Source organism: Notechis scutatus, chromosome 9 (genome assembly GCF_049901735.1).
Source record: "Notechis scutatus isolate UNSWTSFEM ecotype Mainland chromosome 9, rNotScu1.2, whole genome shotgun sequence".
Taxonomy (NCBI): Eukaryota; Metazoa; Chordata; class Lepidosauria; order Squamata; family Elapidae; genus Notechis; species Notechis scutatus.
Window position 1 is genome coordinate 1,270,564 of NC_142017.1, and position 18,141 is coordinate 1,288,704.

At 52.7% G+C, this 18,141-nt stretch overlaps 1 protein-coding gene across 1 annotated transcript in view; it reads right to left on the reverse strand.

Moving 5' to 3' along the window:
• Window positions 1–18,141, reverse strand: part of ZFPM1 (zinc finger protein, FOG family member 1) — a 72,606-nt gene that overhangs the window by 15,425 nt on the left and 39,040 nt on the right. The window contains 2 exon segments of the mRNA XM_087971379.1: window positions 832–965; window positions 15,724–15,801. Of these exon segments, the coding sequence (XP_087827505.1) occupies window positions 832–965; window positions 15,724–15,801 (212 nt within the window).

Sequence of the window (18,141 nt, forward strand, 5' to 3'; positions counted from 1 at the left end):
AAACTGGCGCAAGATAAAGGGTTAATCAAGGATTTAATTCAGCACAAAAAAAGATAAATGGGCAGCAGAGGGAGGCAGAGAGGGAGAGAAAGTGGGGGGGGCAGACGCCCAGCCGAGTCCCGAATCCTCTTCGCAAAAGAACAGGGAAAAGTTGGACCGGCTCCCAAGCCCTCGCCCTGCCCAGGGCAAGATTCCCGGGATGGCGCTGGAGAGAGGAAGGGGATGCAGGCGCCCTGGTTACACCTCCAGGAGAGACAAGCGAAGCCCCTCAACGGGCCCCTGGCCCCCTGCTTCTCTTCAGCACCCAGGCAAGTGGGGGACAACTCACCTCGTGGTTCCCTTTCTGGATCTGGGCACTTGGCATTGGCTCATCAATCACGCCAGGTGGGCAGGCTTTTTGGTGGGGAACCCTTGGTGGAGTTATCACTGCGTTTTGAGCCATCTTGCAATATTTTTATTGGAGAAGGATCCCCAAAAGAGAAATGATGCACCCATAGAAGCCCCTTTCTTTGCCACCCCGATCTCTGATTTCCCTCCAGACTCCAGCTAGTCCTGCCGGAGACAGGAATGAAGTCAGCCTGGAGGAGAGGAGAAGGAATGCGCCCTCCTGGGCCAATCCCTTGGCATCAACCATCCCAGGTTAGCAGTTGCAGCTCCTCACACTCAAATATGTTGGCACTACAACTCCCCTGCACCCTGTGTATTTGGGTCGCCTCCGTTCCTGTGTTAATTCTACCCCGACCGTTTCTCATGTGAAGGGACCAGGATGGATTCTTCTTCCTCCTCCTCCTCCACTAAGTTAGCTTTAGTCTTTACGTGGGGGAACCTTACCGGCTCGGTCAGTCCTGGAGAAGGAGGTTCGCTGTGGATATTTCCCGGGAATGGGCCCCAAAACACTCCACCGGGGATGCTGTGTTTGGCACACACTTTGCTCTCCGCCTGGGAGGTCAGAAGCTCCAACTCGTCTGAAAGAGAAGAAAGGAGAGTTGAGGAAGTCCGAAGGCTCAGCAAAGAGCCCGCCTGGCACCCTGGATGATCCCTCCAGGGGAGTATTTGAGCGGCCCGGCTGAGGGAAGGCACCTCTGCCCGTTACGATGGCGCTTTGGGGATTGGTGGGGCAGCACTTCAACATCAACTGGAACAGCCCGGGCGAAGGCCAAACATTGAAACGGGGAGATTCCAGGTGGGAATGGTCCCTAGTTCAGAAATGCATGGAAAATCAGGTGAGCCACTAGAGTTTGTGTGCCATCACTCAACCTCCCCTGGAAAGAACAGGAGGAGGAGGAAAAGGTGGCAGGGCAAAAAAGGAAAGGAAAAGGAATCTTTCCAGACGAACCACCGTGCTGATAACAGGAAGACTGTAGCATCTTGGATCTGCCCACTTGACCTGACCTGGTGCCCACCCTAATCTCACCCAGTCCCAGGCTTCTCTCAGAGCCCCAGAGTGTGAAGAGCCCAGGGATGCTCTCTGCTCTGCCTGGGCACCAGCCTCTTGCTGGGTTCCTCCTGCTTTGGGCCCCGTTCTACAGGATCCTCCTCTCCGGTTACGCCATAGAGCCACTTGAAGACCTGTGGACTTCCACTCCCAGAATTACCCAGCCAGCCACGCCTGGGAGTGGAAGTCCACGGGTCTTCATGGCCAAAGTTGGACCCGCCTGCCTTGCAGGGTTTTCTTGGGAAGGGGGCAGGAGGGTCCAAAGCTGCTGGCATCTCTCCCTGGGAAAGGGAGCCTCTCGGAGGCTTCATTAGGACCCTTGGCGGAGGCAGCCCGGAGCTGTAATAGCCTTGATGGTTTGATAAGCCTCTCGGTTTAATGGGGGGAGATAACATGTAAATTGGCCGGGAAGACGGGCCTAAAAATGTTTTAGCTGCACCTCCATCATGCTGCCTGCTGATAAGATGGCAGTTAAACAATACTTCAAGGCAGGCTGGAGCAAGGCCTCCCCCTCCTCCTTCCCCATCTGGGAAAGGAGGAAGGGGGCGACTGCCGTCCCACCCCCCTTTCCCTCCAAACCCTCTGCAGGGGAAGCAGGAGGGCCGGTTGGGGGTTCAGGCTGACCTTCTCCCTGGGAAACAAATCCTTCAGATCCGAGTCCTCCCCTCCCCACATCAAAGCGGCAAGAAGAAGAGGAGGGAGGGAGGGATGGAGAAGGACCCAATGCCAGGGTTTATCAGAAGGGAGGGGAGGACCCCCACCATCACCACTGCTAGCCGTCTCGGCCCACCTCATGGGCACAGCCAGCTTTCGTGACCATCTTGGGCCAGGGTGTGCTGGTCTCACCAGGACTAGACCGGCTGGAGAATTACGGGAGTTGCAGCCCACCTGCCTTAAACTGGCCGCAGTTTTAGAAAGACTGTCGTAGACTCAAGAGGGGCACCAAAATAGAGTTTAAAGCCCCCTAAAGGAGCAAATAGCCTGTGAAGCAAAGACCCTTGTCACCCCCACCTCCATTCTATGGACTAAGGGAGGCATCCCAGGAGCTCCAACTTCCAGCATCCCCCTCCCTGCCTCCCTTGGCTTCTTGCTGGCTAATCAGCTCCGTTTGGGTCAGGAGACCATGGCTGGACGATAAGAGCCTCTGGCTGACACTTTCCATGTCAGAACAGAGCATCTTCTGTGTATCAATCCTCACCAGAGAAAACATTGGGCCGCTGATAAAGGAGGCGACCGTTCCAGGCAGAAGGGGACAAAAATAGGGCTAGCCGAGAGGAGGGGCCCTTCCTCCCCTCCCTCTATCTCTGCTGGAGGGGGCAAAGGGAGGAAGGTTGGAGGGAGGGAGGGAGGGATGGGAGGGAGGGAGGGAGGAGATTAGGGAAGGAAAAGGGAAGGAAGGTCAGAGAAAAGAAGAATAGAGAAAGAAATTGGGAAGAAGGATGGGAGGGAGGGAGGGAGGGAGGGGCACAGTGGGCAGAGCTGGTCTCCTGGTGGGCATGGATGCCAGGGGCACCAACGTGGCTGGCTGAAATCAAGGCCTGGGCACTCCTGATTCCTGAGGAGGGGTCTCTGGCCCCTCTGCAGAGCCTGGACTTGACAGACAGACAGATGGACCACAATGGACAGAGCCCACTTCCCAAGAGCAGGCTGGCAGGCTCCCCCACGAGCGTCCCTGCATGTGCCACCTTCCCGGATTAACTGGCCACCCCCAGGACACATCAATTAATAGTCTGGCCGGGCCTAATGGCCAAAACAATGTTGTTGATTATCGCAAGGAACAAAGTCCAATTCTCCCCCTCCGGCTGTGCGCCTGCGCCCGCCTGCCCCTAATCTCAGGATCGGTGGCGCTGGCGCTCAGTTTCACCACCCAGCAGGTTAATACAATTGCGCCCTTATCTTATCTCCCCATCAGCTTCCTGGCCAAGCAACCCTCTGATTGGTTCCTGCAAGCCAGCTGGCCCAAAGTTATCGGAATAATTCTTATCTCCGGGATCATTAACCAAATTGGGCTGGTATCGGCCTGCGTGCTGGCGATAATGAAGTTGCAAGCGGAATGGAGGGGAAGAGGGAAGACGCCGAGCAGATGCCGTCTGAGGAGGCTGGCATCCCGCGGGAACCTCTGCAGAAGGACGTTGGCTGGGATGGGGGGGGCAAGACTGCGCTTGGAGCCCAGGGAGCTCAGCCAGGCTGGCGGAGGAGGTGGGCTCGACCCAACCCAACCCAACCCAACCCAACGCAACTCAGGCCAGCCAGCAATTCAGAAGAACCATGTTGTGACCCAGGTTGGGTTGCTTGCAGATGGGGCCATGTGTACGGTGTGTCTCAGCCTCCTCTAGAATTGGGAGCATGAGAAGGACAGGAGAGACTTCTCCATCACCACCTATCGGAGCCGCGTCCCTCAACCTTGGCGACATGGAAGATGCGTGGACTTCAACTCTTGCACGACTGCCTGGGGAATTCTGGGAGTTGAAGTCCACGTTTCTTCAGGTTGCTAAGCCTGAGAAAAAGAGTCCATGGGGAAAGGCAGAGCCTGAAGGCCAGAATAATAAACACCCATGTGAAGTCTCCTCTTTTGCCTACTTCCAGGGTGCTGCCCGTCAACCAACCGCAGGCATTTCACAGGAGGAGACTTGGCTCCTTCTGTGGCCTCCCTGGGTCTCCTTTGATCCCACCTACTGCCACCTCTGAGCTGGGGAACCAGCCACCCTCCAGGTGGCCCTGAACTACAACGGCCAGCAGCTCCAGCCCCCTTGGCCAAAGGAGACGGGAACACTGGCAGCCTGCAGAAGGGACCAGGATGCCCAACCCACTCAACTTGGCTGTTGTTAATCCAAAAAGGATCAGCTGTGAACCAATTTGGGGGACTGGATGCCAGGCCAACTTCGTCCGGCGAGAAAGCATATCAGGAAGAGTTTGGCAAGCGTACCAGCCAAACGTCCTCACTTGACTGGAGTCAAACAGAAAAGCAGGTCCTTTCATGCCTGTATTGGAACCCTTGGCCCTTCTCCCTCTACCGTCTCTTCCACTTTCAGGATCCCCACCCCCACCAAATAAAGAAGACCACCTGCTCCTAGATTGCTCTCTGTGAGCAGAGAGGATTAGCAACCAAAAAACCAGCACCCAATAAAACTATCTCCATTAAGGTCCCCAAATCTCATTGCACCTCTTCCCCGTGCTCCCCCCACAGGCCCTGCCTAGGACAACTGCATCCATTCAATCTCATCCAAGCTCATTACAAACGGTGACACGAGGCCACTGTAATCTTCTTGTGTTCCTGGTCTGGCTGAAGCTCAGCCAAATACTAGAGAAGAGCTCAGAAGCGTGTGTGAGGACTAGCCCATCATACGGTGGTGGCTCTTCCCACCGCCATTAACGTGCCACTCTGTGGAGTCCTGGGTACTCCCTGAACTTGGTTGCTTTCTTGCAGACTTTCCACCAATGTGCTGATGATGTCCCCTAGTTGGGTAATGAAACGTCTGCAAGGAAGCAATTGGGCTTAGAGAGCATCAATTCAACCCTGAGCTACCAAGATTCCCTGCCTGAACCGAAGCAGCCCCCTTCTCTGGAAGCCAACTCAGCTTTAAGCAAATGGCCATCATTTGAACAACCGGTAAGCAGAGATTTTTCTGCCTGCTGGTCGGTTTAGTGGGGAGAACTCAACTTCCAGCTAGTACCACAAAAGACGAAAGGAAGACTCAGAATGAATCTCGGAGAAGCTTCCATGAATAGCGTCATTTGAACCCAGGCCTGGGGAACAGTCAACAAGAGGCTGGTCAGGACTGAACCTTGGAAGGTGGGCCGTCCAGTTGGGGTGCAAACATGTGAACGTTGCCGTCTTAAGACTGAAATTTTGAGAAACTGCCCTTCCTTCGGGAAGCAGCCAGCCCGACGCGGCTGGAACATTAAAGCACACACACAACCCTCACACAATCCTGACAACTCAACCAGCAAAATGACGCACAATCGGCTGATAAGATGGAGGGGGTGATTGGGAGAGTTTTAAAGCTGCCTGCAACCACCGTTGCCTTCACTCTTCACCTCCCTTCACAAAAGCAAAATATCTTCAAGGGGCTCAAGAGATTATCCCAGCTTTGCCCGAGTAATCAGGGGCAATACTTGGAATGACGGAAGTCTCCCCCACCCCCAAACCCGCTCTGAAAGTTAGAGGAGAAGGAAGAGGGGAGGGGGAGACCCTTCCTCTTTGTTCTCCTCGCTCTGGGCAGTAGCTGCTTTGGCTTGGAGGCCAAGGGCAACTGCTGGCCCGCCAGGCAGACCCACCACCAACCATGAACTGCACCTCAGCCCTGGCAAATGAACCTTAAGGGGAGCTGCCCTTCGGTCTCCCCAGCCAAAGCCCAACTGTCTTTTTCCGCCCCCAGTTAATTGTGAAGGGAGAAGGGTGCCAAAAAAAAAAAAAAAGGGGGTGCCAAAGTTTAACAAAAGTTCTCCCCCTCCCCAACTCCCAGGCAGCACAAGGACAAAAAGAGCCGACTCCGGAGATCAAGAGGGCCTCGCAGCCATACAGGTGCCACCCTGAAAGGAAGCACAGTTGCGCCCTCACATGATTAAGCGGCAAGGTGGCCCAGAAGGGCAAAGTCCAGTCCGTTTCGTGACCCCCCGCCAGCTCCTGCTTCCTTCCTCTCCGTGGACTGGGCGAGTTTGCCCCTCACCTGGGCAACTGGGCGGCTGGTGGTCCAGGCTGCCTTCCATGGGTACCCGATTCGCTGTGCTCTCCTCTCCTCTCCTCTTCAACGGGGCATCCCGGCTGGGCTGGAGGGAGGGCTTTGGAGTGGCCCAGGACCCCAGACCCTCCGCTTCCCTCCCGCTGCTTCCGGGAAAGGGTTGTTTTCGGCAAAAACGTCAACCCCCCACCACACCCCAGCCAATGTACGCCCAAGCCGTGCAGCTGCTGTTAGGGATTTCTCTCCTGCTATCGCAACCGAGCATCGCTGGGGATTTATTGATTTTTTTGACACAGTTAAGAACAGCAAATCTTTATCGCTGCAAACCCTGACCCCATTAATGGAGGAGCTCTTACCCAGCTTGTGTAGCAACCGAGGCCCGCCTCTCTGCTCCCAGCGTGCATCGGCTCAAACGGAGAAATTTTAGGCCAAGGGTCGATCCCAGGGGACAAAAAGCAGCATCGAGGTGCCCTCACCAAGGCCGGAGCCCAGCCCGCTTTCATTTCCTGAACCATCAAGACGATTTAAGGCCACAGTTTTTAGTCAGATCTGAGGGGAAAACAGGCACGTTTCCAAATGCGCAGTTTGCAAGGGGCAGCTCTGCACACGGGGCCAGAGGCAGGATCGCCTGCCCGAGTGGCACAACATCTGCCTTGCAAATACAGCCAGGCCTCGTTCTCTATTGGGGGCTGGAAAAGGCTGGGGGGGGGATCAGCCGGTGCTTCTCCGAATTACCACCTGTGCAACTTTGGGTCGGGGGTGAGGTTCCAAAGCAAGGAAGCCGAATCGATGGCTAATCCGGCCTGAGTCTTCTTCCCAGCCCCATTCATGAAAGTAACGCATAAACGTGTCCATGCGGCGATGCTTTTAAGGCAGGGTTTGTCAACCTCGGCAACTTTCAGGGGGGTGACGTCAACTGCTAGGATTCCCCAGCTGGAGAATTCTGGGAGTTGAGGTGCATGCCTCTGAAAGTTGGTTGCCAAGGCTGACAGACGCTACTTTAAGGCTTTGCAAAATCCAAGATTTGCTCGGCCAAAGAACTTTCAGTTCTATTTCTGCCGAAGAGAGGAACGAAATGGGGGTGAGGAGCATTTGAGACTGGGGAGCCAGGAGAGCAGCCTTCCAATACTTGAGGGGCTGCCACAGAGAAGAGGAGGAGGTGGTCAAGCTATTCTCCAAGGCACCCGAAGGCCAGAGAAGGGGTAATGGATGGAAACTGAACAAGGAGAGATTCAGCCTAGAAATAAGGAGGAATTTTCTGACACTGAGAACCATTAACCCATGGAACAAAAATTGCCCTCAGAAGTTGTGGGAGCTTCATCACTTGAGACCTTCAAAGAGAGATTGGACTCCCATCTGTCAGAAATGGTGTAGGATCTCCTGCTTGGGAGAGGGGGTTGGACTAGATGACCTGCCAGGTCCCTTCCAACTCGTGAGAAGGCTAAGCAGGGCATGGGTGGGCGGTGCTGGGGTCTCTCCCCCTGGCTGGTGCCAGCCCTTCAAGGGGACTGGGAGGCCTGTCTAAGATGGGTGGCAGTGTGCTAAACATCCCGTGCCTGGCGGATGGAGGCCACGTTATCCCCCAGCATGCACCGGGGCTCCCACCGCCTGGCTCTCTTCCCCCCTGGTAATCTAAAACAAATAGGACTATCTAGCCTAAAACTCTGCTACGAGTGATAAAGAAAAATAGCTGGAATAATTTTTCCCACCCACACATACCACTGAGAAGAGGAAGAAAGGGGTGTGCAGACACACACACACACACTCTCTCTCTCTCTCTCTCTCTCTCTCTTATCCAGAGGATCGTGGGCACCCTGCCTGTCCATCAGGAGGAGCCCTCCTGCTCTCTCTCTCTCTCTCTCTCTCTCTCTCTCTCTCTCTCTCTCTCTCTCTGCGCTGGGCCACCTGATAATCAACCTTGAGGTTTGCATAGAAAACTTCAGGCCGAGAGAGATTACTCAGACAGGAGTCACAACAGAGATAAAAAAAGAAAGAAAGGAAAGAGAGTTTGGTGGTTTGTGGGGGGAGGAGGAGGGAGAGGAAAACGGGGCAAAAATAGAAGTTGGAGAAAGGAAGAGCGGGAAAAAAAGGGAGCAGGGCTTACAGGAGGTAGCAACGGAGACTTTCTGGCAGGTTTGGGCTTAGTGGGATGCAGCAATTTAGGCAAAATGGAACACACACACACACACACAGAGCCAACCCAGCTTCATCCACTGCACCTTTGGTGTTGTTGTGCGCATGTGCATGTGTGCGGGCGTATGTGAAAGCCGAACTCTCCCTGGCTGGGGAACCTGGAGCACCCTAAGTGTTCGGTCATTCTTCGGAAGGGTCCCAGGGAAGCGCAGCCCCCCCCCCCACCCGAAACATCCCTCTCCCTGCCTCGGTTTCCTGCCTGCCGGTGGAGGAGAGGCCCGCAGAGCAGATGGCTATCGCCTTGCCCTTTGAGACCGACGACGGGGCTGGAGGGGAGGGCTGTGGCGCTCAGTCCACTGATCAGCTCCATTAACTGATAAACAGGCATTTTTCACCTTTAAAAGGTGCCTCAATTAATCAGGCCAGCCAGGAGCACCTCAACCAGTCAGGTTTGGGGCAGGTGCTTCTGGGAAAGCAACACCACCAGCACCACCGGCTCCCATGTTCCCTGAGCAAGAGGCGGTAAGGTGGGAGCCCTCCCTTCAAGAATGCCTGCCTTTAAAAAAAAAAACAACCAAACAAGCTATAGAAATATTCGTCCATTCACACACACACACACCCCCCAAAAAAAAGAGAGAGAGAGAAAGAGTCTATTTGCCTTTTGGAAGAAGAACCATTGGGTGGTTGAGACATCTCTCCATAGACATGTAGATTTAAATGAAACCAATCTGCACAATAACTGTGCAGTGCAAAACACAGTGCAAAATAACTGTGCCTGCATCCAAGAGCCTTCACACATGACAGAACCTGGGGGCAAAATGCCCACTAGATTCCCACCCCTTTCCCCGTTTCTTCAGCCCTGCCATCCAGCCATTTGAGAGAAGCTCCAGAGGTGGCAGCACCAGCTGGGTGCTTCCTGAGCTCAGGAGCTAAGTAGGGCCAGGCGCGGTGAATACTTGGATGGGACCACCAGGGAATCCCGACCCGTAGACTAGGCTGGGGACCTGAAAACCATTCCAGAAAGCGGGAATTATGCAGGGGGATCCATGAGTCATCAGGAGCTGAGCTCCTCGGAAATTTGACTTTACCTGAACTGGCAGCAGGTGAAAGGTGTGCCATGAACAGGAATCTGTCCAGGGTTTTGACAGGAGGAAGAAGGGGAAGGGTGTGGTTGCCTTGGCCGAACATGCCAATCAAAGGGAAAGGGACGTAGTTGTCTCCAGCCTGCTCCTCCTTCCCGCTTGCCATTCAAACAGCAGGTTGCGAGTGAATCAAATGTTCCACTGATTAAAAAGCACGGCCGGGTTACCAGCCAGTATTGAGGAACCAAGAAATGGTCCGTAAGAGCAGGGCAGGGTCAAATCGGAATAACAGAGTTGGAAGGGAACTTGGAGGTCTTCTAGTCCAACCCCCTGCTCTAGCAGGAAGCCCTATACCAGTGACGGTGAACCTTTTTGTTGTGGTGTGCCGAAAGTGCACGCATGCACTGGCACCCACAATGCAAAGCATCCCTCCTGAGCATGCACAGGCAACGCCCGCACCCCACCCCCTTACTTGCCCTGTGCATGCGCGTGCCTCCCAGCTGATTTTTGGCCCGTTTGAGACCGTTGACGTCCTTCTGGGGGCTCGAGGGAAGCCTCTGCAGCCTCCGGAGGCTGAAAAATGGGCCTTCCAGAAATACCAGAAGTGCCTGTTTCCAGCCTCCGGAGGGCCTCTGGAGCCTGAAAATGGGCCCCTTTCAGCATTCCTGGTATTTCCGGAAGGCCCATTTTTCAGCCTCCCGAGGCTGCAGAGGCTTCCCACGAGCCTCCAGCAGGGCGAAAATGGCCTCCAACGGGCCCAAAATCAGCTGGAAGGCACACGCATGTGCAATGCAGGTTAGTTTGGTTGGGGCTCTGCATGCCACCTGTGGCACGTGTGTCCTAGGTTCGCCATCATGGCCCTACACCGTTTCAGACAAGTGGTCAACCATCCGTCAACCACGCCCGCTGGATGCAGGACTCCAAACAAGCATGAAATCTGGCACCGCCCAGACCCCAAAGCCCCACCAGCGCCTGGTTTCTATTCTTCCCAATGCCCAGGAAAAGCCTCACAAGGACCCCTTGGGATTTCTACAGTGAGGGGGGAAATGAAGTGGGGTGCCTACTGGAGGCCCAGTTTGCTTTTCAGCCCTACTGGCTTGCTGGGAAGATGTTGGGCAGCTCCAAGCAAAGGGAGCCCCCTTCCATCTCGGCCCCGCTTGGGGAGGGGGTGAGAAGGGGCAAGAATGTCCCCTCCCTTGCTTGGGGACGACTCCAGCGGCTGAGCCGCCGACGTGAGAGACGGGCAACAAATGCAAGAGGCTGTTTCATCTGCTGTAACGGTGCCCAAGTTAAGGATTATAAATTGGAGCTATCACAGATTTGCATATCGGAATTTTAAAGCAGCCAAGACCCTTCCAGCGAGCAAGGTCAAACAGAAGATTAAACAGGAGGGAAGGGGGAGAAAAACACCCCCCCTTCCTTCTCGTTCCCCTTGACTCTTGCGTTGCGCTTGGCACAGCGGGCAGCCAAGGATCTTCCTGCCCTCCCTTGCCCGTCTCCGGCCACCAGGGGCCTAGGCCGCAGCCATTGGGGCTGGAGAGGGGCGGCTGCATCGGAGGAACAAGGGGATGCGGCCCCTACGCATTGCAGGGGGCTTCAGAATGAAGGCACCCAACCAAGGTCTCCTGAATCGGCTTCTGCTAACTCCGGAAAGGGACACAAAGCGTCACTGTGATTTCGGGCTGGCCGCCATTGAGCTGCTCTTCAGAGGAGGGGTCTCCAACCGTGGCCAAAGCTTTGCTGGCTGAGGTCTTCTGGGAGTTGAAGTCCACAAGTCTTAAAAGTGGCCACGGTTGGAGACCCCTGCTTTAGAGATAGACTTCCTCTGAACATGGAGGTTCCACAGAATTCACCCTGGCCTGAAGCTCCTCTGAGACCTCCCTGTCTCTTCCCATGCAATGCTCAATTTGGTATTTCAGGTGCATTTGATCACCTGGCTGGGTTATATGTGCCCGTTATTGTTTTTGTTTTACTTTATAAGCAGCTGTTTCTCTGCAGACATGAGGGATGAGGGCAGCAGCCCCAATATATTTGTGACTGGCCTGATAGGAGCATCTGGAAACGGACTTGAACGCAGAGCCCACCAACCGTGAGAAAAGGGTCAGTATTGCCTGGGACACCCTCGGCCTCAAACCATCTGGGGCACCTTTCCCAGGACAAAGGGGAGCCACAGCTGCCCCCCAAAAATAGTCCCAAGGACTTGGTGCATGTCCCCAGGAAGGAAAAAGATGCCAAGCTGGAGCTGGACCTCCCCTGGAGACATGCATGCTTGGTCCTTCAGTGCTCTCCAGATGCTGCAGAGGCCCCTCCGCACAGCTGCCCTGGGCCTTGGCAACCTGCTGAATCTGGCCCAGAGGTGGACCCTGTTTATCTTTGGGCAAGGAAGGGAAGGCTGCTAAGGAAGGAAGGGAGAGGGAGGGAGGGAGGGAGGGAGGGAGGGAGGGAGGGAGGGAAGGAAGGAAGGAAGGAAGGAAGGAAGGAAGGAAGGAAGGAAGGAAGGAAGGAAGGAAGGAAGGAGCAAGATGGATGGAGGGAGAAAGGGAGGGAGGGCAGGAAGGAAGGAAGGAGGGTGATTGAAGATGAAAGGGATTGGAGGGGGAGGGAAGGAAAGAAGGAAGGAAGGAGGGAGATGGATGGATAAGAGGGAGGAAGGAGGGAAGGAAGGAAGGTGATGGAAGACGGAAGGAAGATCAGAGGAAGGAAGGAAGGAAGGAAGGAAGGAAGGAAGGAGATGGATGGAGGGAGAAAGGGAGGGAGGGCAGGAAGGAAGGAAGGAGGGGTGATTGAAGATGAAAGGGAGGAGGGAGGGAAGGAAAGAAGGAAGGAAGGAGGGAGATGGATGGATAAGAGGGAGGAAGGAGGGAAGGAAGGAAGGTGATGGAAGACGGAAGGAAGATCAGAGGAAGGGAGGGAGCGAAGGAAGGAAGGAAGGTTTGCAATGGCCCAAAACTTGCTAGTTTGAGGAACAAAAGCCCAACTCCCGGCTTCCCTGTCTGATCTCTGTGTCTCCAAGCCTCACTTGCCTGCCAGAGCTGACACATGGCGGATCCCGCCAGATAAAGAAGAAATTCAGGCTGCTGACAGCATCCTCTTTTTCCTCCTTCCTTCCTTCCCTCTTTCTGCCATCCTCCTCCTGATAAGTGCGGTGCCTGTGTGGAGACTGATAGAAGGCCTATCGCGGCGGTTAGCACAGAAAGGAAGGGCTCTATCAGCCCCGCATCGCCGGACCGAGATCGACTCCCAGCCACACAGAAATTAATATCACTCCAATTACCGCAGCGGAGATGGGCTGGACGGAGAGATAATAAAATCTCTTCTACATAAAGAATGCAAAGAGCCAAATGGGGTTCAGTCAGGGGAATGAGGGGGGGGATGCATTTTCTAGGCCTGTTTGCCGCCTCAGGGAAAGTACAGGCCAATTAGACAGGCTGGCAGGATTTCTCCAGCAGGGAAGGACGGGGCTCTGAACATAATCGGGGTCCCCGTCTCCCTACTAACTCAGGCCTTTTGGGGTCCAGTGGGGAATTATCCTCCGGGGACGCTTGGAACTGAGGTGGCACAATCTATGCCAGTCTTTCTCCACCGGAGCAACTTTCAGATGTGCGTGTTTCGGCTCTGCTTTTACACGGAAACCATTTAGGGCCTTTTTGCTTGGGACCAAAAGAGGCGCTGTATGAAAGTTTGTGACAATTGCAATTGTTCCTGACGATAGAAACACTGTGTATTACTGAATGTCAGATCAAAAGGTGAATGTATTTTAGATTTGCAACTGTATCAAGGAAAGTTGCTTTCTTTTGCTTTTCCCCCTCTTCCTTTATCCCTTGCACTTTACCCCTCCCCTTTTTTTTCCTCAATTTCTTTCTTCTTCTTTTTAATTCCTGGAAGAAATTTAATGAAGTATAATTAAAAGATGTGTGGCCTTCAACTCCCAGAATTCCCCAGCCTGCAGCACACCGAGTCTCCGTCATTGACTTTGCAAGCCCTTTCCATTCATTCTCCCTTGCTTTTCCCAGGTGGCCCTTGGCCCTGGGGGTGGGGTGGGGTGGGCAAGTGTGGGATTTCCCCTCTGGAAAGGGGCCAGATAGTCTTCACTTGTGTCATTCATTCTCAGCGAAGGGAAGAGTCCTAAACTGAGCACCCCGTCAACAGGGGAGACTTGACAAACTGTTGGTTAAAGAAAAAAACCCACGGTCAGTGTTTGGGAGGGCTGGGAATGCCAACTCTTGCCACCCGGGATGCTTGCAATATGGTGGGAAGGACGTCCTGGCACGGCAGGCCAAGGACCATCCCTGCCAGTGAGGATCAGGGGCTGAGCAGGCTGGGCTCCCACAGGCCGAAGGTCAGGGATGGGAGAGAACAGATAACCAAGGAGAAGGTGTGGACCTTCTGCAGATCCATTTCCGGCCAACGCATCCAGGAAGAGCCAAGGATATCAGCCTGGCTGCAAACACACATTTCCCTTCCTGGACTTGGAGCCAGATGCAGGGAGGGGAGTTGGAGAAGAAAGAAAAGGGAAAAGCAGAGGAATGCTGGCAAAAAGCTATTCCAAAACAGCTGGGGGAAAAGGGGAGAATTGCCTTCAGGAGTCTCCACACCATCTCCAGGTTGGGCATGTTTCCAAACTGACCCAGGTGAAGGAGGAGTGTGTGTGCGTGTGTGTGTGCGTGCGTGTCTTCTTCGTAACCCTCCTTTCTTTTCAAGAAACAAGACCCATAAGAAGAACAGATGAAAGTATCCAAGCTCTAAGAAAAGAAACTGGAGCAGACCTGACATTACAAGGGGAACCCACTTCTCCTTCTCTCTTTAGCAACTCTGCTGCTGTTGGCTTCATTGTGGGTACAAGGCCTGCTGTAAACAATTTTAGGGGAGCATAGTTTTTTATTTTTTATTTTACCAGCCGTGAAAGAAGAACCACACATGGATGTGTGCACACATGTTCATGCACGCATGTTCATCTATGCATATGCTATGATTTGAGAAATTCAAAAATGCTGTAAGGGTATTCTTTGGTTTCTCAACGCCCTTGGCCTAGCCCAGGGGTGTCCAACCTTGGCAACTTTAAGACTTGTGGACTTCAACTCCCAGAATTCCTCAGCCAGCTGGCTGAGGAATTCTGGGAGTTGAAGTCCACAAGTCTTAAAGTTGCCAAGGTTGGACACCCCTGGCATAGCCCATCTTGCAAAGTGATTGTTAAGGTAAAATACTGAGCTGCTTGGAAAAAGATGGAGGAATACACAAGGAACTGCCTTTCACTGTGTGGGGAAGTGTTGGCGACCTGGCCCCCATAATCGACTGAGACCAATGGTGTCTAGCTAGAATAGAATAGAATTCTTGATTGGCCAAGTGTGATTGGTCACACAAGGAATTTGTCTTCGGTGCATATGCTCTCAGGGTGCATAAAAGAATCCACATCCATATGGCTCTAGATGGAAGGGAGACATTTTCCAACCTGACTCAATCTCTATATTGAGTGTTCATTCCTCAAACAAGACTAAGGGTGTGTCCTGATACTTTGGTGGACCAAGAACCACATTTGATTTTTGGATGGTACACGAAGAGATGCTCCCCAACAAGCAGATATTGCCAAGGACCTTTCCCATACAAGGTGTGTGCGCTGCTGTGTGATGACAACCAGATCCCTGGTCCCTTCCACTCCCTTTGGCCTATTCTGACAAGCAGCCTTAATCTTCAAGCTCTGGTTGAGCCTGAAAACTCCTGCCAGAGAGATACACATTTTTCACAAGGCACAAGAGCTACTCCGAGCGCCTTCATTTACATCCAAGCTACTTACACATCACCCCGATCGGAGCCACTGCGTATCTCACATATATCTGAACTTCTGTTTTTACACTTCCTTACTGTTCTGTTAACAGATGGAGACTGGCACGCCCAACCGTTTCCCCGCATACCATGTCAGCTTACAGTTTAAAGTCCAAACTAAACACCAGAAACAGGATCCAGCTTTCCTAAACCTCTGCACTAGGATCTTCCAATGGTGGTCAGAGCTCCTGAACTGGCTTGAATTTGGAAGGTGTTTGATGCGCCCCGATGGTCACGATCGATATGTGGGAGGAAGCCATCAGAGGGGGCCCTTCCTCCCCTAAGTACCGTATAACTCCCCTATTATACAGTCTGTTGATTCTTAAGAAGGACCCTTTTCCTTCAGAGCTGTTCCAAGCAAGCTCACCCAAGTTTTTAAAGACCAGTTTTGGAAGATAATTCATATGCCAAAGCTTGGTCTTCTACGAGCTTTCATGGTTGGGCAGAACCAAACCAAGCAGAACCAAGCTGGATCTGCCACCCCAGCGGAGCATTCGACTTTTAGGCTCACCGTCCTGTTCCGTGCCGAGAACGGGGGGCTCTTTTGAAAAACCGAAGAGAGGAGATTTACCTGGTCCCGTCCACGTCTCGGTCTCTGGCATTTGTGGCTTATCTGACTCTTCTAGATTCTCCTCTTTGGACTCGGCCTCTGAAATCAAAAGAGGAAACATCACAATCGCACTTCAAAACCCACAAAGGAGATACGATCAGTGGTTAGGGCAGGAGATTCCTGCTCAGCTGTTCGCCTGTCTCCATGCTCAGCCAGAGGGCCCATGAAGAGATGGGCACCCGAAAGCAGAGTCTTCAAGACATTTTCCAGACAAGGAACCATGAAGCAGGTCCACAGGGGAACATTAGGATTCCTTCTTAGTTTTCCCATGGTTTCCTCTTATCTTTTTCTTCTTCCTACAGGAAATAATTTGAGGAAATAGAACTAAAGGAGCTAGGATAAATAAGGCTGGTTTCCCCAAACAACAGGTGAGGTTCCCAACTGAGATATCGCTTCCTAGAAAAGGACTGGACCGCATCAGGTGGAAGAGACGGCTGGACCCTTAGAATAGGGGCCACATTTTCAAAATACCCTTTATAAAGGAAAGGCAGCTATATATAACTTTTCCCTTGGCTCACCTGCTCTCGCCAGGGACTTTTTCATCTAATCAACCACCATCTATCCACTTTCACTGTGAATTGATGCAGCCCACAGTTAACACTCTGGTGTTGAGAAGAATTGGGCCATCTGGCGTTTAAGGACCCGCAGGAAAAAGATGGATGTGAAACTATTTATGTCATCGTCTTCTTCTCTCTTTTTTTGGCGGTGATTTTATCTTCGTCCACTGCCTGGGGTTCTCACGGAATTGGGTGGCTTTATAAACTTAATATACAATGAATATATCCTCAGCAGATACTTGGCTTTGACTCAGGAAAGAACCTGGAGCCAAATAAAAATAAATAAATAAATGGCAGCGAGGGGAGGCAGCCGGTTGCCAAGCAAGGGAGGATTCAGACGGAAACAGGCCGAGAAAAATCCCCCCTGCCGCCACCCATAGGATGCCCATGTATTATGCCAACTCAAAGCCCCCAGGAGAAGGAGCAGGTATTTCTGATCAACATATTTTTTTAAATCAGGAATTTTGCCACAGGAAAGCAAGGGGGATGGTTGGGGGAAGGAAATAAAAGATCCGGAACTCTCCTGAGGCACCTTAAGACAGAAGGTGGACACCTTTGGCCCCGAATTCAGCGTCCTGGGGCTCAGCATTAGAGCAGCCCCTAAAACGTTGGGGATGAAAAAGGAAACACAGATATAAAGCCCCATTTGTATAAAGCCCTCAGATAGCGCCCTCATTCAGGACGGTGCTTTTTTTCAGTGCTGAAAATAGTGACGTTTGACCGTTTCTCACACTTACGACCATTGCAGCCTCTCTCATGGTCACGGGGTCAAAATTCGGATGCTTGGCAACTGACTCGTATTTATGACGGTTGCAGAGTCCCAGGATCCCCCTTTGCGACCTTCTGACTACCAAAGTCAGCGGGGAAGCCAGGTTCTCTTAACAACCGGGTGTCTCACTTATCAACGGTGGCAAGAAAGGTTGTGAAATGGGGCAAAACTCCACTTAACAAATGTCTCACTTTGCAACAGAAATTTTGGGTTCCTATCAAGGACTACCTTCATTTTTGGGCTTCCTAAGGACATTTTGGGTTGCACCTGAGGACCCAAAACCACCATTTGGAACGAAAGAAACCCTTGTTTCGGTTTCTGTATTTACTTGGTCAACGAAGAAGACGGTGGACCTCATGATGTTTCCCCTCTGGTTCAACAACTACAAGCTTATCAACCCTACTCTGTGGGCCACCAAAGTCCTAAAGCCCCAGCAGAGGTCCCCTCCTTCCCCTCCGTGGGTGGCTAACAAGGCTTCGAAGCAGATGACCACGGTAAGAGGAAAGACCAGGAAGGCAAACCGATCTGGGGAGGACTCTTAGAAATCAGCGATCATGCAAGCTTCCCCTAGCAGTTGAAGGATTATCTTCTCCAAAACCACTGCAGGGCTAAAATAGCCGGAGAATCAACCGAAACCTCCCAAAATAGGACTTGAAGGAGTTAGATATGAAGAAAGGACTTTCTGCAGAGAACAAGTGGTCAGAAAGGGCGTGGAAACAGCTGATGAATGGAAGCCCATTCCCACTTCTCTCTTACACACACATAATTGCACCAATACAAGATCTGTGATCCCTTCCCCTTCCCCATACACACGTATCTTGGTGGGCACAGGAAAAGAATTGGTTGAGTACAACAAGCTCCTTCAAGATGTGGCTTCCAGGCTGTCTAGCTGGAATCCTTGATAGCAGGGCTCTCGCAACTTTGCCAACTTTTAAGACTTGGGGACTTCAGCTCCCAGAATCCCCCCGCCACCCAGAATTCTGGGAGTTGGAAGTCCATGGGTCTTAAAAGTTGCAATAGGTCAAAGAATAGAATAGAATAGAATAGAATAGA